This window comes from Cariama cristata, unplaced genomic scaffold (genome assembly GCF_000690535.1).
Source record: "Cariama cristata isolate BGI_N322 unplaced genomic scaffold, ASM69053v1 scaffold4971, whole genome shotgun sequence".
Taxonomy (NCBI): Eukaryota; Metazoa; Chordata; class Aves; order Cariamiformes; family Cariamidae; genus Cariama; species Cariama cristata.
The window spans coordinates 4,487-30,230 of record NW_009597402.1 but is presented as its reverse complement, the minus strand read 5'-3'; the positions used below and the strand labels follow the sequence as shown (position 1 = coordinate 30,230).

Sequence of the window (25,744 nt, the reverse complement as noted above, 5' to 3'; positions counted from 1 at the left end):
ACTATAGTGTGTGTGTTTATAGCAGATTGCAATATATCTAAATCCTGCCATGCTATAAATTGATATGCACAATTCACCTACAAATGAGAAAGTGTTCCAGTGATACGTGTGACACTTTTGTGATGCTGTTACATAATGTGATGAGGGCTGACAGTCACTTTCTTCATTGGTTCTCTCATAGATGTTATTGTATTTGTACTCCTATAGGTGTGCTGTTGAGGGGATTGTTTTTTCTTGGGGTTATTTCTTAAGACTCCTTATCTAGCTTTCACAAGGAGACACTTACGCAGTACATGCAGACAATATTATAAACTTCATGATCAAAGAGGAAACTGCTAGCATTGAAACAACTACATTGCCACACAATTAAGCTGTCTTCCACATATCAAGCAATGATGAATATTTGACTTGGGACAGGGTAACAATCATTTAATTAGCCTCTTGGATGTGAAATAAGTTAAATATTGAGTCTTAAGCAATTGAAGCCTGGGTAGTTAACGTTTTCTTTTTGCTACTTGAGAAATGTCTGATATAGTTGCAGTATATTCTCATCGTATCTTAACAGCTCAGGTTTCCTTCTGCTAAGAAAGTAGTGTGTATGGATGGAAGGGTTGCATTCCTAGCTGAGCACATATCCAGGACAGACTCTTTTGGGGCAAATGACTGTGGTGGTAGAAACTCTGGGTTAACTAATTAGAGCTAATTGATAGCAGGCCATGTGCATGATGGGTACTTTGCAGGCTGGGTAGTGCAAGTCACTACTTTTGTGATAGATTCTTCAATGAGTTATGTACCACTTGAATTCTCCTTTTCCTCTAATCCCTGGCTTGCATTTCCATATCAGAGTTTCTTTCTGTGTTTTAGTTAAGTGATTTGTAATAGTATGAGAGGTCAGTAAATCCAGTGAGGCTTTTTAATACCTTATGTTAACGGGAAAAAATTAGGTTAAATGAAATCCCTGGGAGTGATCTCTTCAGTTTTGAATTGCATCATGGTAAAAGTCACAACAGTAAGTCCAAAAGCCTTATACTATAGCACTGAATATTAGAGTCGCATCTGAATTCCTGCAGTGAAGGTGTTTGGATTAGGGAGGGTTAAATTAATATGCAGTGGAGGAGGAGTGCAGAGGTGTAACGTAGAACATGGAGTTAAGCATTTAAGCTAGCTATGCAACTCATCATCTGCCTGAATAGTCGTAAGAATCATCTGCATGTGCTTGATGGTCTGTGAGACCACAACAGAGATCTTTTGGCAAATGAAAGCTTCAAGAAAAAAAGACTCCCCCCTCTTTATATGAATAGCTTTTTGGTCGTTCTAAAGGATCACAAGTGAAACTAAGTCAATTACAAAGAATTGAGAGGAGCTTGCCAGAAGATCAAATCTGCATTCTCCATTAGGGCACAATTAGTTTTGGAGAGCTGTCATTGCAACATAGCTTCTCATTCTCGAGTCGTTCTGCACACAACTCTTCCTGACATCAGCTGCATGTAGAATAACATTTAAACCAGTTTATTACAATTGAGTTACATGGTACTTCATTTATGAGATCTGTACTTTTCTTGTTATACAAATGCTAAATTAACAAAATGGATTATCCAGCATGGTGTTGGTAATGATGCTCATCCTCTGCAATGTATTACTTCTAAAGATCCTTTCCTTTAAACATTTTGGGCATGTTGAGCCGTGAAAGATCTAAGTGGTAATATTATGTAGAATTAGTCTAGCTTACCCAGCTGCATTGGTATAATATCTGATGGCATGTCAGTGGGCATGTGCATCCTTTTGGACCTTCTGTATCTTAGAACTGCAAAGTTTGGGAGAAGCAGCACTTCAGAACTCTAGCTGTCTAAAGAGCAGAAAAGGAATGACTGAAGAAGTGAAAGTGCAAATCTTTTGGTTTTGTTATAACTATGTGTGTGACTAGAGTGCTACAAGTAGTTGCCAGCAGGACTTGAACTTTAAGTTTCAGCTTCAAAAGTGCAAACCTTTGCCAACTAAGCTAAAGAATTACTGAAGATTACGGTAGGTAGAAGGTTGTTATTTCAGTGGACTAGTTATGACCAGAAGATGCAGCAGACATAAGTTAAGGGGGTTTTGTGTGGTAGAACTTCTAGGCAGCTAGTTTTCAGCATGTTTGAGAGAAGATTACTGAGAATATAGTCACTCCTTGCTATAAGTTATTTAATGCAAGGGCATTCTCCTTGTTGCTCTGTGGTGTTTAATACAACCAGGGGTATTTTTCAAAGTTGAGGGTTTTGTAGGCCCTACTTGGAGATAATTTCTTGCAGTGGAGATGCCCAGGTGCATGTTTAGCTACTGTCTAGGTGTTTAACCTCTTCTATGCAGTCTGGAACTGGTTGTATCCAGACCAATAATCTATACAAAAGTAAGGACCATGGTTCACTCTTGTTTTCAGGGAGCTTTCTTGGTCTGCAAAAGTGTGTGTAGATGGCAATTAAGACTTTTCTTTGGAAGCTGTAGTACCTATAGATTGCATCTGAAATTCTGTGGTGCAGATGTACCTGGTTCTGGTCTGCTCTCTAGGTATTTCTGGCAAGCATAGGTACACTATTTTCCTACTTGGTATTGCTGTGGTGGTATAATTTGCTACATTTGGTGTTACCTACTAGGTGAAGAATAATGCTGATGCTATAGCAGAATGAAATATGTTCTGGGTTTTTTAAAGGACCAGAGAAATTGTTTGAGACTGAATAGGGATGAGTCCATGAAGGAATATCGTTTCTCAGATTCATGCAGTTTCAGGCTTAAATTGGAATGTCGAGCACAAGTTTTATGGAAATTTGAAGTCTACCTTCATAGATGTATCTTAGACTTTTCAGCAGAAATGAATTGGTATCATCTGAATACAGTATTGATATTCAGTGTGAAGTAATAGTACGAAGAAAGAGATCTCAAATTAACAAGGGTCTGTCTTCATAGATTAGGAGAGAAGTCAAGCTAACACTCTAAAAAGTACTTTTCTGTGCTGCAGCAATAATGCGAGTTTACAGTGCAAACTGTTCAGACTGTTTTTTCAATCTGTTGACAATTTGAAATTGAAGTACTTTTGTAACTTAAGAGCTGTGTGGTAAATAATAACGTAGTTTTGCTTAAGCCATAGCACGTAGGCGGTCAGAAAGAATGTAGGTTTCCCAGGACCCAAGTATGGGGACGGAGACAGGGAAATGTGTATTCTGGTATAGGTTCATGCTTCGTTAGCTGATACCACGTAGCTTAGCTTGGTTGTCACCTTCCTGCCCTTATATGGAAGAAGGAGAAGATTACCTGCCAACTTGCAGTTTTGTTATGTAGCTGGAGCATAGAGTGCAGGCACAGGAATAAGGAGGTCAAGAGTTCAACCAAGAGGAAGACTTTGAGCCTTCACCCCACGACCCTCAAAGACGACCACCAGACAACAGTGCGCAGATGCAAGTGGGAGGGCATAGATGTAAATAACTTTGAGGAAATCATTTGAATATGTATAAGACTTCCGAGAAATGGCATGAATATGAATGACTGTCCTAAATAAGTATGTAGAAGTGAGACCAACCGGTGTGCATGCAGGAGGATCACAGCAGTGATCTCCCGTGCACCCAGCGCTGAAATAAAAACTTTGCTTCACAGACTTTGTCCTCTCTTAAAAACTACATAGGTGAATGATTCTCACAGCTGGAATCTCTTGTTATAAAATGTACAGAGGCCTCTCTTCTCTCCAATGTAGTTCTGTGTTGCCCAAGCACATGCGTGTTTTTATACCAGTTACGTGCATGATGCAGATGATAATGGGAGTTCAATGTGTCCCTGGCTGGCAAAAGAAAGGAGAATCTAAACTTTCCAAGAATCTTTCAAACAGTTCTTCCAAAACGTCTCTCTTCTCCTCTGGCACCTGAGCCCCAAAAGAAGGAATCTGGGACATTTTGGTTCTTTTGGGGGTGATCCGCTTCAGAATACCAGTGTTTGATTTAGTAACATAGCTGTTCTTGTCATCCAGACCTCCCTTTGTTTTCACATAGTATAGAACATTGTATTCATGGAGGTGCACCCTACTGCTTGTCTGCCTCGGTCTGCGAGTAAGTAGCATTAAGTTATAAGAGAAGCAAGATCTTGTAGGGATGGGAGTATCTTTTGACTGACTGATACAGTCAGAAAAAATGGATAGACTTTTAGACACACAATTATGTCTTCAAGTTTATCTTGGGTCAGAAAACCCGTCCATTTTTTCCAGCTGTATCAGCTTATTGAATAAAAGTTACTACCCTTTCTGGAGGTTTTGCTGCTGTTGTTTTTACCAGGTCAGAGCTTTCCTTCTGTGTCTTTGAACCACCTCAACTCCTTGAACCTTCTTTCTTCTTGAAGTGCAGTCTGATCTCTGCTACTCATCTTTATACTTATTTTTCTTCTTCTGACTAAGTTTCATCTATATAACTGTGTGACTGGAAAGCCAAGAAGAAAATCTGAGATCACAGGGCTCTTGAACTTCAGCTTTGGCGATTAGCTTTCTCTGAAGCTTTCTGCCCTTTTGGGGTGGGGGTGGGGGCAGTGGAGTGGCTGATGAAAGGTCTAAACATATGCTTCATAAGCTTGTGTTAGATCAGCGTTGCTTACCATGGCCCCATTACATCTGGCCTTTATCCTAGCATTACTCAGATGCTACCTTCAGATGTCAAATCCTTTGGGTTATGAAAAACAAGGACAGTGCTGTGATTATTTCCAGAAATATGAAAAATGTCTGTCAGTGATGGCCTGCCTTTCCCCTTCATCCAGCTAGTAAAGGATCTCATTTGAGTAAGATTGTAGTAAATGTAATACAATTACGTAGTTTAGGCCCTTCTGCATGGGGGAGATGAGTTGTTTGGGTTTTTTTCCCTCCACCCAAGGATACCTTCACATGTTTGCCAGTATAATGAACTGACTTATCTGCTGCGCTACAAGCATGCCCATGGTTTGTGATGGCAGAGGTTACATTGGCAAAGACTGTTTTCTTTAGTCAAATCATAACCTCTGCCTTGTCTCCACTGTATAGACGTGGAAGCAGTTTCCACTGCAGGTAGCTCTTTAAAATGGACAGTGCCTCTCTTCAGTGTGCTTTAGTTTAGTGGCCTTTGTTTCTCCTGTTCTGAAGGTACCTGCAAGATTGTTCACACATTCAAGCACTTTTTAAATATACAGTTGGTGAGATAAGTTTGAGTGTACTTGAACGAACGGCTTCATTCACCGTTGCCAAATCTATAGCTAGCTGGTGTCTGAATAATAATTTCCAAGTCAGTGTTGAGATGGAAAAAGACAGGAGTCATTTGTTTAACAGTGGAAGAAAGAGAAAAACTGTCATGCCTAGATTGGTTTTGAGCATCTCTGCCTTTCTGCAGTGCACTCTTGTGGATGAATACACAAGGACTTTTCTCTGCAGCACTTTGCCATCTCAATAAAGCTGCAGCAGGTTAGGGCAGGGTCCCTCCCAACTTTGTAAGTGCTTCCTTCCTTTTTTTTGGTCATTTATACTATTCAGAGCACTCTTCTATCTGTCTCTTCAAGCCAAATTATTATAACAGAGGAAAACTGTCTAAGATGAAACTTCAGGCTCTAGTCATCCCTTCTGGCACTTTTCCAAAGCAATTCACTGTTCCTGGCTGCAGCTGAAGTTGTGCAGAACCACAGTTGATTGTATTATAGAGTAGCTTTGGATATTGACTTTAGGATCCATATTTCTCCCTGTTTTATGAAATAATTTCTGCTGATATTATAAATACTTGGCAAATATTTTAGTCTATGGTCTGTGTGTGTGTTCTTTGTATATGTTTTACCATACTAATCTCTTTACCTTGAATGTTGAATTTTTCTGTGCTTGTAGCTGGCAGTCCTGTCGTCTTCTCCACACTCTGGGATTGGGACATAAAGTGTCTGGTCTCTCTCATGAGCATGTTTTTCCACCCTCCAAAATCAGTTTCGCGTCTTCATCCTGTCCTACTCCTGCTTTCCTGGTTCTTGTCTGGTTTTTAAGCAGATTGTTTTGCTTGTAATGCTTCCAAAGTGACTGTTCATACTGTAGGTTTGAGGAAGAATACCAAACAGTAAAATGGATAAATAGACAGCTCGTTTTGTCACTTCTAATTATAACTGATGACAAAAGAAAGTGAAAATTCTTTTGTCAGAAACCTTGTAAGCGGACTTGCATTTGAATTAAAGCTGAAAATGCACACTCTTCTTTCTGAGATTGGGGTCTGGTCTTTTGTAGAGCTACCAAAGGTACAGTGGAGATGAGATATTTCTTTGGGTGAGGTTTCATAATTGGCATAGGTTCATTATGGAGTGGGGTCAGTTCTCCACCTCCCACCTGCATACTCCTGATGCGTCCCTTCTGCATTGTTGTTTGTGTAGTAGCAAAAACCTCTTGAATAATGTGAATGTTCAAGAATTAGATCACCTTTCTTACCTGGCTGATCATTGACTGCAAGCGTTGGTACAAGGGAAGAGGGCAGAGCTGCGTGGCCCAGAGAAGAGCAGAGCTGTCTTTTCGAGCATGAACTGGAGGTGATTTGTGCCTGTTGTGAAACCGTGCCCTGACCTCTTTCTGAAGAGTACAATTCTGTTTTTCACTTAGTGTGTTAATGACTTTCCAAGCAAAGAGCGAAAACAGCTCTGCTGGAGACTAACTTAAAAGAAAAAACCCCAAGTTTTTCTGGCAAGTTCATGTTTCCTGACTCCTTTTGTAGGAGCAATGATTTTTGACAGTGTAAATCTCTTATCTCCATCTAAAGCATGAGAAAAGAAGCCAGGTTTGCTGGGTGGTAAATTACCCTGCCTGTGCCCAATTTGTATGCAGTAAAGAAAGTAGCGCTTAACAATAAATGAGTGAACACTAATGTAACATTAACACATGATTTGCATCGGTGTAACTACGGAAATCAAATGCTAAGTTTAACATGTCTTCTCCAATGTACCATCTGTTTAGCCTTCCCATTGCAACACATCTGTCTAGACTGCTCATAGCAGCTGTCCCATTGAGGCTGAGAGAGCTTCCAGAGGTGTATATTTTTGGGGGTTCTCAGTGAGGAGGGGAGCCGTTTTGTTCTACTTAGCTTTGTTGCTTTCCTTTAGAGCTTGATAGAAGCAGAGCACATGCACTGGGTAATAAACGCTAGCTTGTTCTGTCTCCTACGGGTCCTCAATAGAAGGAGCCCAGTAACAAGTGTGTGGTCTCAACAAGAAGTAGCTTTGGAGACAGGTTCCTGGTCCTGTTCCCAGTTCTCTGTTGGCTCATTTGTAAGCCACTTAACCCTTCTGTCTTTATTTCATTTTCCCCTGTCCATGTAAGTGCCATCTGACAGGGATTCTTGACTAATAAGGCATTTACTATTTCTGAGGTGCTTTTTAGAAAAAATGTAGGGGGATTTAATCACAGAAGGAAGTTGGGGGGCTTTTATACTTTTTGAAAGAACTCCCAACACCAGTGCCTCTTTTGTGGACTTTTTTTAACCTTCATTTATGTCATGTGAGTTTTAGGCACTTCAAAATAGCCAAATGGTGTATTTCAGAAATGCCATTCTGAAATTCTCAGGCCCTTGGAACACGACTGGTCCCAAGGGTGCCGCTTCAGATGCATCTTTGGGTTTCTTTGTGTCAGGTAGAGCTCAGTGCATACATTGCTGTCTTGCATGTGTCTCTTCCCTCTCCTTTTGTATTTATGAAAGTGTCATGTTTATCATAAGCCTTATTACGTTAAACTTGCGTGATCAAAATACCGCTTCATGTTGTAAAGTCATGGTGGTGGTATTGTGTGATTGCATTTTTAAAAAGCTGATTTGAGGGTCATGTCCTGCTTCTGACAACTTTGCTTGTAAACAGTACAAGCTTTTTGGTTGAAGGGAGGAGCTTTCTCTCTTACCTAATGTTCATGTGCCATCAAAAATGTGCTTACAAACCGAAAGGAGATGTGCACAGACTGTCAGCCTGAATCGGTGGTGTGGGTGGTTCTTGGCAAAGCATATGAGTCTCTGAAGCTGGTGAGGAAAGTTTTAACTGTGGTGTCACAAACTTGATGCATTAGCAACAGATGTCATTTTCATAGGCCTCTGCTCTCTTAGGGAGCATGTGAGCAGTATTCACAATCTGCATGCAGAACGCATAGGGGTTGATGGCATGAAATCATGTCTTTTAATACATACTGGCTAGAAGAGCACCTTGGTGTAACATTGTGAAGCTTTGGCTTTGGGGCTTAATTAGACCAAGACGACAGAGCTCCGTGTTGTGCATGGAAAGTCTGTTTGAAGAATGTCAATGAACTGAAAGTCAGAGCAACCATTCTGTTAAAACAATACTTAGCTCTTGCCCCATGTGGTTTTATTTGAGAGCTGAATGCTGATGCGAGTGAAGTGAAATAGGGAAACCCTGTGCTTCCATCCTTTTTCTTTTGTCTCTCCATGCATTAAAAAAAAAAAAAAATCAGAAGGGGCGTGAGCTCTGTTACGCTGGTAGGAACTATTTCAAATTAGTAAGATAAAATGTGACTGCTCTGCTAGTGCACAAAGGCTTTGTCTAAATTGAAGTCGCTTGGGGATGAAAGCTGCGTAGTGCATCAGGAGCATTTAAGCCTGGCAACCGATTTTGAAATGTTAAAGAAGGTGGTAGCTCCAGAAAAATGAAGGGGGAGTGGAAAAAAAAAAATAATTGCATTGATAGCAATGTAACTTAAAAAGAGAGGAGTGTATCTGGCCTTGTTGTCTAGGTGTTACGGTCTGTCGGTATTTGAGCATCACCAGCATGCCTGAACAAAGAACTTGTACTGGTCCCTCAGCTTTTTGGTGCAGGTATAGATTTATTGGGATCTGAATTGGGGAGGACAAACACAAGAGCACCAAAAACTGTGGCTTTGGATGAGTCGGCATTTCCATTTGACATGATCATTCAGAGATTTTTGTAACTCATCCAAAAAAAAAAAAAAAAAAAGCAAAACCAAAAAACCACAATGACCTGGGTCTCAGCCTGGAATTCATTTGCTTTGCAGAAACAAGAGGTTTTGAGTTATGCAAGTGCAAATTTTACTTGAAGAATATTGTATGTAAAGCCTTTTTTTTGCATTTGTTTATCTCCAAAACAGGTTCATTTTTTAAAATGAAATCTTGGGCCTTCGGTCCCTCCTGTGGACAAATTGCCTTACGCAAGGTCTTGTTTCATTTTAGAAAAATGAATTGCTGCGCCGGTGGGGTAGTATTTGATTGCTTTAAAAGTTCCTGTCAGTGTTTTATTTTTGTTTTTTGTTTGTGGACTTGCTGTGCCTTTTGCCCGGCCATAATTAGTCTGCATACTAAATGTTAGTCTGCCCAAACACTTTCCTTTGTGCACTTAGCTTTTTTCCTTTTTTTTCTTTCCTTTCTCCTTTTTTCTTTCTTTTTTATTTTTTTTCTTTTGCTTTCACCCAAATGTATTTTAGATTGAGACAGACTTTGCTCCGATGGGCCGGATTTTAGTCCGTGCACTAAATTTTAGTCCGCAGACTAAAAATAATCCGCGGATTATTTACTAAATCAATTCCCTCACTGAGAACTACAGAGACCTTAAACTCCTGCTGAGCCATATGCGTGAGGGGCTTCACGGCTCACAAGTCCCACTGTCTGTCCGTCCTCCCATCCCTTCCCACCACAGAGCGCCAGCCTGGCATTGCCTTGGCATCGGCTCCCCGTGGCATGGAAGCGCTGGCGTACCCATTGCTGTGGGCGACAGCTGCTTGTGTAGTTCTCGGTGGGCGAATTGGGCAGCTTTCCCGGTGGAACTGTGTTGAATGGGAAGAGCTAAAAGACCGCAGAGGGTTTTGCTTTTATTTTGTAGGGCATTATTTAAAAGGGAGGCGGGAGGGAACAAATTGAGGGGAAAAAAAATTTCTTAAGTAACAGGTGCGATGGGTATGAGGGGAAATAAACCCGCAATAGAGAGAAATTCAGTCCATACCCGCACTCCTGAGGTGGTACGTCCAGTTCCTGAAGAATCCTAAAGAGATAACGCCAGCAAACAAAATCCAGTGGCGGGGGAAGTCAATCCAAAATGGAGAATAATCCGCGGCGGCCTGAAGCACTCATAGCTCACGCAAATTAAAAGCATCCAAATTCAAAGTACAGATCTCGGATTTTTACTTTCTCTTCAGCACAAATTATCAATTGCTAGGGGTTTGGTTTTTCTGGAAAAAACCAAAACCACCCAAAAGTTTACATTGTGTCTCTGGGACAGATTTACAAGTGGGATGCACCTTTGGGGACCAACTAATCTGGCCCCATTGTCTGTGGACGTTTATATCCAGGACCGAGGACTGAAAATTCTTTATGATGGGAATTTCAATTACCCTTTTAGTTCAAGTTAGAGTTTTGATTTCAATTTTTTTTATTTTTTTAGTAAATGCACTGGCATTGGAACATAAATTTAAAATAGAAATGTTTCTGTACTATGCCTCACCATTGCACAATCGATTTTTTTGACATACACTGTGGTGAAGTTGGACTTGCTGCTATGGAGTCTGATGTTTAAAGTTTCTAATTGTATAAACATTTTCTATGTCCCCCACACCATGGATTTCTTATAATATTGGCTATATTTTTCCTTGCTGGACTATTCTCTTTTGGATTGACTCCCCCTGTTTGGATTATTTCACTGCATTATCATCTTTAGGACTCGTCAGGAACAGGACATTTCACCTCAGGAGTACGGGTATGTACTTAAACATTTTTTCAAATTATTAGGCCTAGCCTTGAAAAAAAGGAGAGAAATGCTAGAAGTGGAATCTTTGAGTTCAAAACTGCATCCTTGAGGCAGCAGCCAGGCGAATGTTCTAATACAAGGTGATAAAGAAGAGTTGAGCACAGACCTGTAACTCACTTCATGTGTTAGTCACCACTTGTTGCAGGGGGAAGCCATGTGAGGCCTTCTAAATATTTTAATTTTTTTTTCCCCCTTCCATCCCTGATTTGAAGCAGTTAGGGCAGACTTCAGGAACTGCCTACCCCAAGTGACTAATTTCAGATCCAAAGGCAGGCTGAGCAGTTCTCAACAGGGTTTAGGAAACAGATGTTAGGGTTTCACTGACTTGAAAATGAGGAGTTTAAGAGTGGACAACCGAGTACTCCTTTTACAGATGGCAGATTTATGACTGACTGCCTACTAATTTGCTCAAGATAAGGGCTTGTCATCTTTGCCTTAAGGAAAAAAATTATTTTTTTTTTTCTTTTTAAGACCTGTATAGTAGCTGATATGTGAGCTGTCCTGAGGGAAGAACACAGCTAAGAGTGAAGTACTTCAGTTTCAATCTGTGGTAGATCAAGTCTGTTAAAACCTCAGTGTGAAGGTGCATGAAGGAGACCTCAGTAGTTTTACCTCATGTTAAATACCAAGTGACTTCACTTCTGTAGATTACCTCCGGACATGCTCATTTGTGTTACTTACTGTAGGGTTAAACAAAAAAAAAGCACCTTTTTTTTTTTTTTAATTGGAGACAGTCCTGCATTTTGTTCTGGTCAGGCCATGACTAGGGAGTGATACTTGCATCCACTGTGCACTGGGGACAGCAACCCGAGCTCTGCAGGCAGCGGGCGCAAAGCAGCTTCTGCTGGCCCTCCACACGACCGTACATTCATGGCACAGTGGTCAGCAGAAGTTCTCTGCCAGCAGTGTTAAGCTAAAGCCTCTCTTTTTGTCATTATAGGCCTCGTGCAAAAACTTTTTTGGTTTGTTTTGCAGCAACCTGGTAGTAGAAATAAATTCTGCATTTTTTTGGTAACTGGCTCTTTGACTCCCTGAGTCAGGATTCCTTGCCACACAAGTAAGTTAGTACAGCACGCACTGCAACAAACCCGCGTGCTCCTGAGCCAGCTGGGCACCAAGGGGATAAAATTTCAGTCTGCAGAGAACTTAGCATTTGTGTTTGACTCTCATTCAAGAGAGCATATATGCCTTTGGTTTAAAACCTACTTAAGGAGTGCCTGTGCAAGTTCCTCATCTGTGATTAATTAGCATGTCATGCACTGATTTTTTGATTTTTTTTTATTTTTTTTTTTTATTTTTTTGCTCCTTGGTGCTGTGTGGCTTGGGTTCACTTGCACTGGTGCAAAAGCATTTTGGATTAGCTCAACTTCTACCAGAAATGCTGGCTTCAAAACTTAACACTTGCACCCACCCTACTCCCTTTTGCCCAGCCTGCATATCACCTGCAATATAGTGAGAGAGAAGTGCTTGAGGAGGCTGTCCAGGTCACGTTACATAGTTAACTCACATTTTGCTCTTGATACAATGAGAAAAGAGGATGGGGGCGTGATTAGTGGTGGGTAGAACCGTTCTTAGAGGTTTAAAACAAAGCTGCAGTGAAGAAGTCCTTTTTGTAGTCACTCAAGGTAAAAATCTGTTAAAGTAGTTGGTTCTCTTGACGCAATTTTCAGCTGTCCTTACAAATACCAAATGTGCAGGAATTATCCCAATAAACTTGTGAGAATGACTACCAGAATAAGGTCATGAAAGGAGTAACTTGCAAATTAGAGCTAGATATTTCCTGCACACCACACGTGCTTTCAGTGTTGTTCTCCAAAGTTGAACAGCAGCCTCCATAGCAACAATCTGACCTGCCTACCTGCAGAAGTCCATGTTAGCAAGACTTCATTCACTAGCCAAAAAAAAAAACAACAACCCCAAAACCTTAGCAAGGCCTTATTCAATTTTTACATTCAGTGAATCCTGCTCATTTGAACACTCCTCCCCACCTTCACTCCACTCCATATGCATGGCTGGTAGCACCTGTGTGTGTTTATCATGATTTTTGAATGAGTTACCCCTTCATTCTTAAAGTTGTTTTTCTGAGTGCGCTCTCATGAAGTCTCTTGCTGGCATTGCACCTTCACTCTAGAGCAAGATGTTGCAATTAACCCTTTCTCAACCCAGGAACTGGATTTTCCCATACTTACTGGAGGACTTTGATTAGCACAAACCGCAAGCTTGTTCCAGCTTGTTGGGCAATGAGAGGTTTAATTGCTCTGACTTGCTTCTGGTCAGCAAAGAAATGAAACATACCCAGACAACCTGTTTCTCCTTGCTTGGTTTTGTTTTTTTTTTTTAGGTCTTCCGGCCCCGCACTCCCCCAGAAGCAATTGCGCTATGTAGCCGTCTGTTGGAGTACACCCCCACTGCCCGCCTGACTCCCCTGGAGGCCTGTGCGCATTCTTTCTTCGACGAACTACGGGACCCAAATGTCAAGTTACCAAATGGGCGAGAGAAACCTGCACTCTTCAATTTCACCACTCAAGGTAGCCAGTGAGCGTTGAAGGATCTCTTCTTTAGGAAGAAGCACTGGGATGAATGTTCGTTGTAATGCAGATGTCACTTCCTCAACAGTAAAAATCTCCGAGCAGGATAAGGTTATTAAGCGGTTGTGTAACCAGCTGTCCATTTCCAAAAGAGAGGAAAAGGACTTGAAGTGGATTACGGGATTTTCAGTTGCCTGGTGATTTAGATTCAAATTTCATGCAGGGTACTGAGGGTTGTTAGCATTGGATTGCATCAAGAAGGCTTACGTTTGCAGTTCAGTGTCTACAACCTAGCTGATGGTTTTATGTGAAATATCACAGTCAGTGGACCGTGCAGATTAGATTATTGTTTGGAGATGATCCTGGTCCTTCATACCTGAAACGCCATAGCAAGGAGTAATGCATATTAGGTTTGGCAGGAAGGTTTGTAGTGTTGCTGCCCTTTTTGGTTCTGGGTGAGAGATAAATACAGAGGCTCTAGTGTCCAGATTTTGTGCCCTGTACAGTTCATCTAGCATTACATTGACTCAGTCATTTAGAAACTGTAAAAATGACAGACAACTAACTTTATTTGAAGCAAGACTGGTATCAAATTTTAAAACTATTCATTTTTTTTTTCATAGAAGTCAGAAATGTAAAACTGATACCCCCCCCGAACAGTTTTGCCTGCCAAGACAGAGAATTTGAGAAGTGTGGCGTACAAACATGGTAGTAATTAATTTTGGAGCACTTATTTTTTAAGTTATTAGCTGCCAATTCTCATCCTTTGAGCAAGAATAGATCTGTGTGCATTTTCTGTTGAAAGTCTAAAACATCTTTTGCTTCAGTTAGGATCAATGCAATTTTTCAAACTCTTTAGTGCTTGTAGTGCCCATCTGCCAAAATGTGAAACAGAGCCCTCTTCTTCAACATGTGGAGGCCTTTTATTTTACAAAAAGAAAAAATAAAAAAATGAGAGAGCCAAAAAGCTTTGTGTCTGTACAAAGTAGTATTTAAGCTGCCTGGAAGTAAACATTTAACTTGCTTTGAGTGGCTGCCTTGCAGAAGGTAAATGTATCAAATATACTAAAACATTTCTGAAGCATGAACACCTTAAAATGTTCAAGAAAATATCTTGTGCTTCCAGGTCACTGTTCTGTGTGCTAATTTCTGCATCTGTTGTTATGAATTTAGTAGTTATGTTACAGGTCGGTCCTTGTTACAGTACTCACGAATTGCCTTTTCTTCCCACTCGAGGCCATCTTCAGTAGCTAAGAGAATTTTGACCCCCAGTATCTTAGTACAGCTTCACCCCTGTTCTTTTTGAAAGTATTTCTTATTAATTGTTTCTTAATGATGTTAAGATTGGGCCTATCTACTACATGAAAACAAGGATTTTAAAAAGGGTTGGAAAGCTCTGTAGTCAGTCTTTTTAAAAATGCTTAGGGGAAAAAAAAAGTTTCTGTTGGGAATGTGTCCCTGGTTTCCCCTCAGCCAGTGTGGAAACAGCTGGGTAAGCTACCCTAATGGTCAAGCAAATTTAAAGTTCCTCTTTTGCCATCCTAACGAGCTGATGTGCTCTCCCCTTGCACAGTGACTCATGGGAATGGCAAGAGAAATCAGTTCCAGTGGAGCAATTTCCTTAAGATTCAAAAAAGCAGGTTTCTGTCATCAGCAGGTGCCAGTTTTACCATCTAAAAAGGGAAGGCAGGACAGAGGCTGGTCATTAATGCATTTCCAGATAAGCTCTGTTGCAGGTGACCAGCCAAACTCAGTAAAACAACCAGAGTATTTTAAAATAAATAAATACATTGCTTAGCACAGTGAATTTTAAGACCTTTGTAACTAATAACTGTGCAGCAGCGAGTCTTGTGTAGCAGCCATCCTGATGACCTCAAGATACACAAGAAGCTTTTGCCCCTCCTGTGACCACTGTGCAGTCCTCACTCTTTAGCCAGACTGTGCAAAGTCCTGTCAAATTGGCTAGTCCAGAGCAGAAATCCCAACTGGGGAATAGATCAGGTTGTTGGAAATCAGATGACGACTCATGTTGAGTCACCTGCAGTAATTTAAAAAGTAATGAAAGACATCCTTTTGTTTTGAATGGCATTCATTTTCAACAGACGATATTAAGTTTTCGAAGTGTTTTATTTGGCTATATCCAGTTGCCTGAAACCCGTGGAGTAGGAGGTAGCTGCAGGAGGCTTGAAGGCAAAACTGTTAGAAATAACATCAATCTGACCATTAATGCATTGGATTGTTTTTCAGAAGGAACCTAAGTGTTATACCACATCTGATCTGGGCACTGATGCTGCTCAGATAGTCTAGAAAAAAAGCAGTGAGAGTATATGGGAGATCAAGATCATGGTCTTTGGCTGCCAGCAGTAGTTATGCAGCATGTAGGTGCTTACCTTATTGTAGAGATGAGATCTGCTGGAGAGAGCTTTGGTCATTCTTAATATCTTGCCTGTAAGTTTCTCTTAATATTTAAATAAATGTTATACTGTAGTTGGGGTTTGAAAAAATTATTTTGGCCAAGGAGGTATGTCCACTAGCTACGGAGCTGCAATTCAGTGGCTGTTAGACCTGCAAGACAGAAAGCACAGAGAGCATTTTTTCTCTTAGAAGCTGAATTTTCAAACGATCTGTGAAATGACTACCATTTCCTAAACTTCTTGTAATGTGTCAGTGATTGTGCTGGGTCACAAATGTTACTGTTGCTCCATGTTGGCCATTAAAGACTGTAAAATTCTTCTGTGATTCAGCACGTAGGAATGGTTATCACGCTTCTCGATGACAAATTACTTTTTTTGCTGGTGTGGGGCTTCTGTGTTTTGCTGTTTGTTTGTTTTTAAAATGAGCCTGGCTTGTGACCTTTAAAAAAATTTTATTTTTTTTTAAATATATCTCTAGATATAGATATATGTAAAACCCTCTTCATTTCTAACCAAACTGTTTCAGTGTGACCGGAAATCTGTAGTCTGACCATTAGTTAAACCATGACAGAGTGCCATCTAGGGTTTTTTTTTTAGCCAGATTATTTCTGCTCAGGGCATGTGGAGGGGGGAAGAAAGGAAAATGATGAAACTTGTGCTGCTTCCAGAACTCTTCTAGGTTGAGGAGAAACTGGTGGAATAACTTCAGTTACATGGAAAGTTTGTTACTGTGACAAAGCAAACATGATACAAGACTAATTTTTCCAGAGGATTCTGGGGGTGTTGAAATAGCAAATCTAATGATACTGAAAAAAAGCACTGCACTGTTTCCCAAAGCCAAGCATTTTTCTTGTGTTTGGGGAATGAAGATGATCTGATATTCTAGTAAAACTGGACATTTTCATTCCTTTTTTTTTTGCTTCCTATTGGAGATGTAAACTGGCTGCAAGTGGCATGACTTGATGAGAAAGCCAAAGGTGTTCTCCCAGCTGATGTGAATGGGAATTGGGTCTCATAAATGAATTGGGATAGCTCTTCTGTTCACATCACGGTATTGAAAACTTTGTCTGGATTGCCTTGATCACAATACCTTCATGCAGCAGTATTGGTTGTAATTAACCCAACCTTGTATTGCAAGTTTGATTTAGATAGACTACAGTTCAACAGTTTGTCCAAATAACTGTGTTGGAAATCACTGAGAACAGAGGTTCTCAATACTTCGTAGACTGCAGATACCACAGGCCAAGCTTTTTCCTCAGTATTGACATGTTTCATCCTTACAGATGGGATAGCTACAAAAATAGAGTAGAACAAAAATTCAAACAAGTCCTCAAGCAAAACTGCTATTAAACTTCAGCCAAGATATTTCAATTTACTTGGGTTATTTCTTGTCTGAATTGACCTGCACCTCTAAGTGAAGCATCAGGACATTCAGAGCATGCTGAATTTAAGAAACTTCATACCAAGAAAGGAAATATGGGGTTTGAGAAGAAGGGAACAAGATCAGTCTTCTAGTTTCTGTGCAAGTTCTTTAAGGTAGCTTCAGAGAAATGGTTGCACTTGCCTTAAAAACGACAAAAAACAGTATACCTGCCGTAATTGGTGCTGTGAAAGGAGGGGTTCTGACAGCATTAGAGGAACATATGGGAGGAATGAGAATGGGGTCAAAGTGCCTTTGCAAGGGTGTTGTTCTGTGAGATCAGCTGGTTCTTTGGCTACAGCGATGCAGGCAGTCTATAGCTGCATCCTCGAGGCACTGCTTAGCACCAGAAGGTAGCAAATGTCATTTGGTTTCCTTGATGGTTTAGCTCTGCTTTCGGTTGGATCACAGCCCCATATTGCTGCCAGTGATGAACAGAAAATAACGTGGGGGTGATGGAAACTTTCAAAAGAGCGAGGTGAACAGCAGATTCCCAGTAATAACAGATTTGAGAAATAGATTTGGAAAAAATACTAAAGGAGCAACATTTTCTAGCACGGAGCAGCTAATACCCAAGATAGTATTAAAGTATAGATTTGTCACTGGTATTCAGCTTTGACACGTTGAGGATTCATGTTTCTTCAGTTTTCCATTTTAAAATGGAGAGTTATGAACTCTGAATAATATTATGAATATATTAAATCTGAATTATTCCCACATGAATTTGAGGATTAGTATTTCTACAAATGCTCTGAATATTGAGGCTCTCTAGAAGGACTAGCTAGGTCTGCTTAGACCTCCATGGAGTATTACAGGATAGACTGGATGGGTTGCAGGTAATTTAACAACTTCTGTTTGGTTCTAGACTGGAGCTTGTGTTCCTAAGTGCTGAAACGCAGTCTCAAAATGTTTAGTAGTAAGACGCTTGTAAGCAGCTGAGAGTCTTCTACATCTTGCCCTCCCAGCAGTAAAGAAACTTAACGTAACTTAATGGAGGGAAAAAAAAATCACCAAGTAGATTTCTGATCCCTTTAGGCCCTAAGTTTAAAGCTTGCGTTAAAGAAAAGCAATACGCTCTTAAAAATGAGCCCAAATAATTTTAAGACTCTGTACAAAAACCCTCTTACTGAACCCATGGTGTGATTTGGATGGGTTTCTGTGCAGCCCTTGCTATCTGGAGGTCTTATATAAAAAGCTGTCTATTCTCATTTCTCCTTCAGATGACCTCCTGGAGCTCCAAAAGTCATCAGTCTCCTTCTGTGAGGTGACTGTTCACATCCTTTTCACTGGATGTTGCTTTCTCAAGAGACAGCCAGTCACTCCTGTTTCTGAAACAAACAGGACCTGTCTTGTCTCGGCTTAGTCCCACCTTCTGTGAGGCACTAGATTCCCTTGAAAGGGTGCCAGAAGGTTGTCATTTGTTGGCAATGTGTTGCCCTTAATCCTCCCACGGTTGTGGATGTAAGATGCCTGTTTCTCATTCTGATACATATTGAAGCTATATTAGATTTGGAGCCTAAAAGACATGACTATTTTTTCCTTGGTTAATATCTTCAGAAAGAATGGTTGCATCATTTTGTTGTCCATTTAAATTGCCCAGCAGACCGATTCCCTTTCCCTGTGCTTTTAAAGGAGATGTCACCTCTTCCTGGCCTCGCTCAAGGAGACTGCTGTGAGAGATTGGCCTTGGGTTCTTGGGTCCTTGCGAAAGTGATGCTTGAGTGGGCTAAAGAACTGAATCCCTGAAGCTCTTGGAGCAACTGTTGCAGCTGCTTGCTTGCTGAACCAGAGCCCAAAGCAGCAGCACTGCTATCAGCCTTCTCTTTGGGACTGATTGCAAGCAGGTTTGTGAAGGGAATCCTTCCAGTGCTCAGGAGGAAACAGTGTTATCAGGCTGTTGATAAGGAACAGGCTTGGCTGGTTCTTTGCTAGCTCCCAAGCCACTGTCTGTCTCTAGGAAATAATTCCCTTGCGCTACTACTTGTAGTTTTGACAGTCTTGCTCTGGAGACTGCCTTGCCGAGTATCGCTGTGGTTTCCTCTCGCTGGTTGGCAAAGAAGAAAACGTAACGCGACCTTTGGCCGTAAGGGCATGCATTCCACCCAAGGTTGCTGTTACGGGGGGGAAATGCAAGGAGCTGAACCTGCATGCGGGACTCTTCATTGACAATGAACTAATGGTTTCTTCCACCTTGCCTCCAGAACTGTCAAGTAACCCATCTCTGGCTTCGATCCTCATCCCTGCTCATGCCCGGAACCAAGCAGCTGCTTCAACCCCTACAAATGCTACAGCGGCCTCAGGTGAGAACACGCAACTGCCTGCCTCCCTCCCCACCCTCTCTCCCCCTGCTCAGGCATCTTTCCTCTGCTGAGGCCTGTAAGCTGCCTCAGCCCTCACAGTGGGGAGGAAGGGCTCATTCCAGCATCACCTGAAACTTGGTCTTGGTAGGTGGTCATTTGGATGTGCTAGCTGTGGTCGCCAGCACAAATGCTAACCCAGGGCACTTAAAACTCTAAGTTCAACTATTTAGTTTGTTGATCCTTCTCACTCAGACTTCTACTATTAAAAAAAAAAAAAAAAAATCACTATCACCTGTTTTTAGCACTCCTTGTGGATTGGTTTGCACCTAATTTCTGAACTCTCAGACAGTCTGAAATTTATACTGACTTGGAGCATGAGTTTGTGGTGCCTAGGAAGAGAAGAGACAGCTAGCTCAGTACATGTGGCCTCTCTGGAGTGTAGATGGAGGGGATTTTTTCCCCAAAGGCATTAGCACTTTAGTTAGGGAGTTCAGTCAGCGTGCTCACTGCCTCATCTAAGTAGTTGCAGTTGCTTCTTACCGGTTTTGCTTGTGTTGTCTTCGGGCACGAGGCAGATGCTTTTGGATTTTGGCCAACACTGAGTGAATTTCTGTTTTGCCTCTCTTGCATTCTCTCAAGTTTCTGTCAGAAACCTTTTAAAAGCTCACTGTTGGCCTGTAGCCACTCCATATTGTATTATGTTTCCAGTGAAAGCTTAAAAGTCTGTAATATCAGTTGGGAGACTCCTAAAGAAAACCCCAGGTGCTGCAGGATGTGGCAGAGGTGATTCAGTACATGGCATCTTCCTCTGAGTCAGCCCTGAGTCAGCACACCAGCCGGCTGTCTCAGGGCTTGGGCAACCAAAGGCAGGCTACAAAGTGGGTGTGCTTCCATACATATCCTGCATCCACGTCAGTCCCATTTGACAAGGGCTGTGACCGCCTTTTGAGGTGCAGGACACTTACTCAGTTTAAGATAGCTGATAAGGAGAAGCCCTAATTAAAAAGGTATTCTTGAAACATATAGGAAAGCATTTGCAGGTTGATATGTTGGACAGTTACCTGATATCTGATGTGCTTGGCCCAGCCAGTGCTGTATAGAAAGCATTTTCATACTCCAGGACGGACAGATGCACTCAGGTTTGAAAGATGAGGCTTCTCTCTGAAAACATAGTAGCAGTAGATAAAAGAGCCTGTATAATTTATGTGCTCGGAATTTAGGAGAAAGTAAAGTTACTGTTTTCAAATTTAGTATGTTTGTTTCATACACTTGGCAGTGTTTTGCAAATAGTCATGTTCTCTGTTTTCCTTTTATGTGCATCTGTTGCTCAACAACAAGTGAGAAAAAAACTCCAGATAAAGTAGGAAAAGTGATTGAAAAACTACAAAATACAAACACGGAAAATTATTTTAAGCCCTTCTGAGAAATAATGTTTAATGGCCCTTTCATGTCTTTTAAGGAATTCTCTTTGCCAAGATGCAAGTCTTGAGGAATTACGGGGGTTTTCACCCAGCATTTTCCAAGAGTTCATGTGGGGGGAAAATGCATTAGGCTGAGTCCTAAATGTGTCCTGAATGTGAAGTATACAAAAAAACCAACCCTGCCTTGTTGATGTCAATATTTTTAAACCTTCTGTTTGCAAACAGTGCATTGAGTTGGGATAGGACCTCTTCTTCGTAGTTCATAGTTCAAAAAAACTTCTTTTTTGAACTTATTTCAAGTTCAGGAAATTACTTTTTTGAGTGGTGATAATGAACAAAATGTAGCGCTCAAGCCAATTCAAAGGGTGAAGTTATGCGTAACTGTAATTCACATTGTTAGCGTGTAACTTGTGTCTGACTCTAGCAAGCAGAACTGATATTGAGGTTAAACTGTGTGCTGTTAACGTCCAATGTAGTTGCCTACTCCGTGAGCTTGAGGCATATGTGCACATACATTAAAATGCAGTGTACTAGTTCATCACTGTAGATAATCCAGGTGGGTTGTCATTACCTGCTTGCACACAGTTACTCACGTTGGTATGCAGCTCTGTCAGAATCTCAGCTTTTTGATAAGGTGTAGAGCACTGCTTTTTGTCATGTGCCCAGGCAGGGTCATAGTTAGAGAATAACTGGAAAAATGAGATCTTTTTGTCTGAACTCTAGCAAAGTAGTGTTTGCCAGGAGACTTAGGAGTGGTATAGTGTTAAGAGATGGAAAGATTGGCTTTTCAGCGTACCACATTAACAGTGCAGGTTTCATCAAGCCAGCAATACTAGCCCTTGTGCTAACCAATATGACACACATTTGCATTTTTAAAAGTTATTCAAAAGGAGTAATTTTTAAAACAAGTTATTTTTGTTAACTGATAGATTCACAGTGATGATTTCAACAGCCCAATGCAACAGTAATCCTGGGATCGTGATCTTAAATGCAGGGCAATTATTGTAGGTAATTTTTGACTGTTAAAAAAAGTATGTTTTAAACTTCCTCTTGTCTTGAGGAGTAAAGCTGGATTCAGTGTACTGGCTTTGCAGTAGGAGTATGAAGCCTTTCTGAAGCAGTGTTAATAAATTCACCTAAACATTTATGAGAAATTCTCTGTGACATTAGTGACATGTCTAAAGCAAAGTGGAGGAAAAGGAAGATGGGGGTTATTGGCCCCTGCTTGAAATGATGTGCTAGCTTTCTGTGAATTATACTGGCCATTGATTAAAAATGCCAGTGCAGCTTTATTCATATGGATGCTGACTTGATCTAGCTGGAGGAAGAGGATTTCATAGCTGTGCAGTCACAGCATCTGAGAGGGGAGCGTGCAGCCCAGGCTGAACGCCTGTCTGCTTGTGTGACTACCTCTTTTTCTTCCTGGATCAGCCAGCAGCAATAGTTACCTCTCTGTTAGTCAGCATTAAGTTGGGAAGAGTATAATTGCCATCTACAGGGCAGTTGTGCCAGCAGGGATGCTGGGGTCATCGTCTTAGGCATCCCGCTGCGTTGATCCCATGTAATCCCAAATGCAATGGTGTGCCTGAACTTTCAGCAGCAGAGCAGATCAGAGCTGGTCTTACCTGCCAGTATGTGGCAGTTGAAAAAGACAACACTGCTCTGTAAAATAAGATTTAGTGCATTTATGGTATTCCCATTGAAGGAATTCTGGAAAACTGTAATTCCTTAACCAGGAGAAGAGGGGCAAGCAATTTGCTCAGGCTTCTGCAAGCTCAGCACAGGGATGAGTGCATGACAGACAGAGGAGTAAAACTTGCACATTTCAGGCTCGCCAGTTTTGATCCTGAGCCCTGGATTTCTACATCCATAGGCAGGCACAATAGGAAAACCAGGCTTTTCTCCTCCTTCCACTTGTCTACTCAGCTGTCCCGTGATGACCCCCAGGCTGGTGGTAGTTTTGTTTCTCTGTCTTTGCAGATGAGCAGCACAGTCTGTCAGCATTACAAATCCAACTAGCTAATGCTGTCATTAGTGCTAATGGGCTTTCTCAGACTGAGTTGGTGTCTCTGTCTTTCTCTGAACTGTAGCCCCATCTTTCCTTTCTGGGAGGTTTCTAAGGAGTGTCATGTACCATCCAAGAAAGCTGAGGGGTTCCTCAGAGGGAAGAATTGAATCGGAGGAGGTGCTTTACGTTGAGAGATACTTTTGCCCTCTGTTTGGAAGAACTTTTGGAAGCGACTGAAACTTAAGTGCTAATGTGGTTTCTTTGCCTGTACAGGCAGAGGTGTCAGGTGGTTTAGGACCTAGTTTAGGACAAAGAGGCCACCCTGACCTCAAGCCACAGTCTGCTCTGTATTCATTCATCTCACCTGTACCAGAAAGGTGCGTGTCAGCCTCTAGCTTTGCTCCCCAGCAGGGCTTCCACGGTGGCACAGGCCACTGCTTTGCAAAGTAGATGTTTTAGCAGTATTGTAGAAGACCTAGATTTTCTTCTCTTATGCCCAAATACTGATTCCTCATGGTGAGGAGGAGTAAGTGAACGTCCAGAGACCCTCATACTCCAGTTGTGCTCTTTTTCTGGCACTTCAGCAGAGAGATGCTAGAACAAGCCTCTCTTTGTTCCCAAATGTCCTGTCAACACAGAGTCAAAGAACAAGCTGGAATGTCAAAATACTGTATTTTCTTGCAGGTTTGAAGCCAGACAGCCTTGAGCAGGCTCTGCACTCTGTCCCAGCCTGGGTGGATTTCTATATATTGTTGTGAAAAGCCCTGTGTAAATGGTCTTGGGCTGCGTCACCTGGTTTATTTCCTTTTTAACATGTGGCATATATATTTCTCAGGAACTCTCCCATTAGAGTGATGATGGAAAAGTAGCATATGTTACATATGTTACACAAGGTAGCTCCATCCCCTCCTCGTTTTTTTCTTTATCTCTGCACAGTAACCATGTAATGATAACAATTTCAGCCTTCGTTGTCTTCAGGAATAGGAGATCAAAAGGCACATTTCACAAATGAAGAACAAGCACTTTTTGCATACATACAGAGAAATCCTCTGCCAACAGTACAGACTCCACCTGGACTGCTTGCATCGGGCATGGCAGATGTTGCGTTAACTGGAGTTTATCCATACCTGAGAATTAATCTAGAACAGTGAGAGTTTAAAGTGTGGAAACTATTAGCTGTCTGGCTGGGTCAGTTTTGATTTCTGTGGGTCATCATTGGTGTGCATGCATGTGGGATTTGAGAATTGCTTTTTCAGGGAAATTCTCCACATAGGAGGGCATTTCTGATGTGTAGGGCTAGCTTTCCGAGTAACATTGGTACTCTCCTTGTGCTGCCTTTGGTGCTTTAGCTGCGTGAGCTTTTTTTATCATGGTGGTCATTCCTTTGTGAGGGAGGAATTGCAGTTAATTTGGGGTGAGAGTAAAGGGAATGGGAAACTCCCAGAGCAGCTGTCTGGCATCCTCGACCCACAGGAGGATTTCCCTTTCTTCCCACATGCTCCTCTCAGCTTTTTCTTTTCAAATAGGCATCGTTCTCTCTTCCCATTTGTCCCTTGTATTCCTGGATGCTGCTGTTTGTTTGATTTCCTGGTTTTGTTGCTGTTGTCTGTGTGTGTTACTTAATTTGTCACTCAGCAAGTGCTGCCCATCTCTGTACTCATTCATTTCATTGCCTTTGCTCATGGCTGCACTTCCAGCTATGGTCAGGTCAATGTGACAGGAGAGGAGAGGGGTTTCGTTAGCAGGTGACTGTAGAGCATTGCCCGGCTGTATTTGCCTTGCGAGCTCTTCTGGGCTGGAGAAGTATTGCTGCACCCCACTGCCCACCAGTTGTATTTTGTCATGTCTATTATTTATGCTAGTCATACTATCCTTCAGTCTGAGGTCAGTAAATCTATTCTTTCTTTTTATGAACCCTTTTCCCCGTGTCATTTCGAATGTACTGTTTGCCCAGTCTGCCCTCTTCTGTACTAAGTCTGTCTTTTTTTTTTTCTCCTGTTGCAGTATTGATAGCTTTGCAGTTAACCTTACTTAAATTAAGTAGGAAAAATGCATGACAGTCTCATAGAAAACCTCACTTAATATCTTTTTCCCATCCTGTATTTATTGTGTTGAGTATTTTATGCTTTTAACTGTTCATCCACTTACCTTTTTGTGACCGTGCTAATTAGATACTGCGTAGGATGGTTCCAGATTGAATTCAGTGCATTTTTTTTTTCCCTACCAACTCTTCTAATACTAAGAACTTTTTTTTTGGAGAAAATACTTGATGCCTGTGGCCTGTGAAAACACAGTTACAGTGAATTTCCTATTGGTATTTCTTTGCAAACCTTGTCTTTTCTTGGAACGCATTTTGACATGTGCCCATGATCTGTGACTTACCTTTCTGTGGAGCACTGCCCCTCCCAGAGAAGATAAGATGTTGGAGACCACTTACAGCAGAGACCCAGTCCTCTAACAACGTAGTATGCTTGCATAAACCTTGTTACTGGCTTCAGGCCTTGATGTTAATCTGCTTCAGCAGTCTAGAGGGTGGCAGATCCAACTTTGGTTGAGCAACACAGAATAAAGCAGTAGACTTGAAAGACATTTTCTGAGGCAACAACTGCACGAATTGCACATTAACACACAAGCTGTTTCTGCCAGGGAAGCAGGCTTGTCACGTTCATTGTCTGTGCTTATTCACACAATTAAAAGACAGCTTTGTTACAAGAAGGCCTAACTATGAAACTTCAGCACCAATGTGAAATCTTGTAGTGGCCACAGACACTTGATGCTGTTAGCGGGCCTTGTCTTGCAATTAGAGTTACTGGAAGGTAACGTGGGCAATGTTACATCCTGCAAAATCCGCTAGAACCCAGCTGGGTGTTTGCATGCTGGCCTGCAACCCTCAGGCCTTGAAGTTGCCTT

The 25,744-nt window shown here is 41.5% G+C and overlaps 1 protein-coding gene across 1 annotated transcript in view; it reads left to right on the top strand.

The window, feature by feature from the left end:
- The window catches only part of GSK3B (glycogen synthase kinase 3 beta), a gene marked incomplete at its 5' end in the record, with an annotated part of 53,255 nt that overhangs the window by 26,774 nt on the left and 737 nt on the right, over positions 1–25,744 (top strand). Inside the window, 2 exons of the mRNA XM_009708848.1 lie at positions 13,085–13,271; positions 19,307–19,405. Of these exons, the coding sequence (XP_009707150.1) occupies positions 13,085–13,271; positions 19,307–19,405 (286 nt within the window). The remainder of the gene's footprint in view (positions 1–13,084; positions 13,272–19,306; positions 19,406–25,744) is intronic.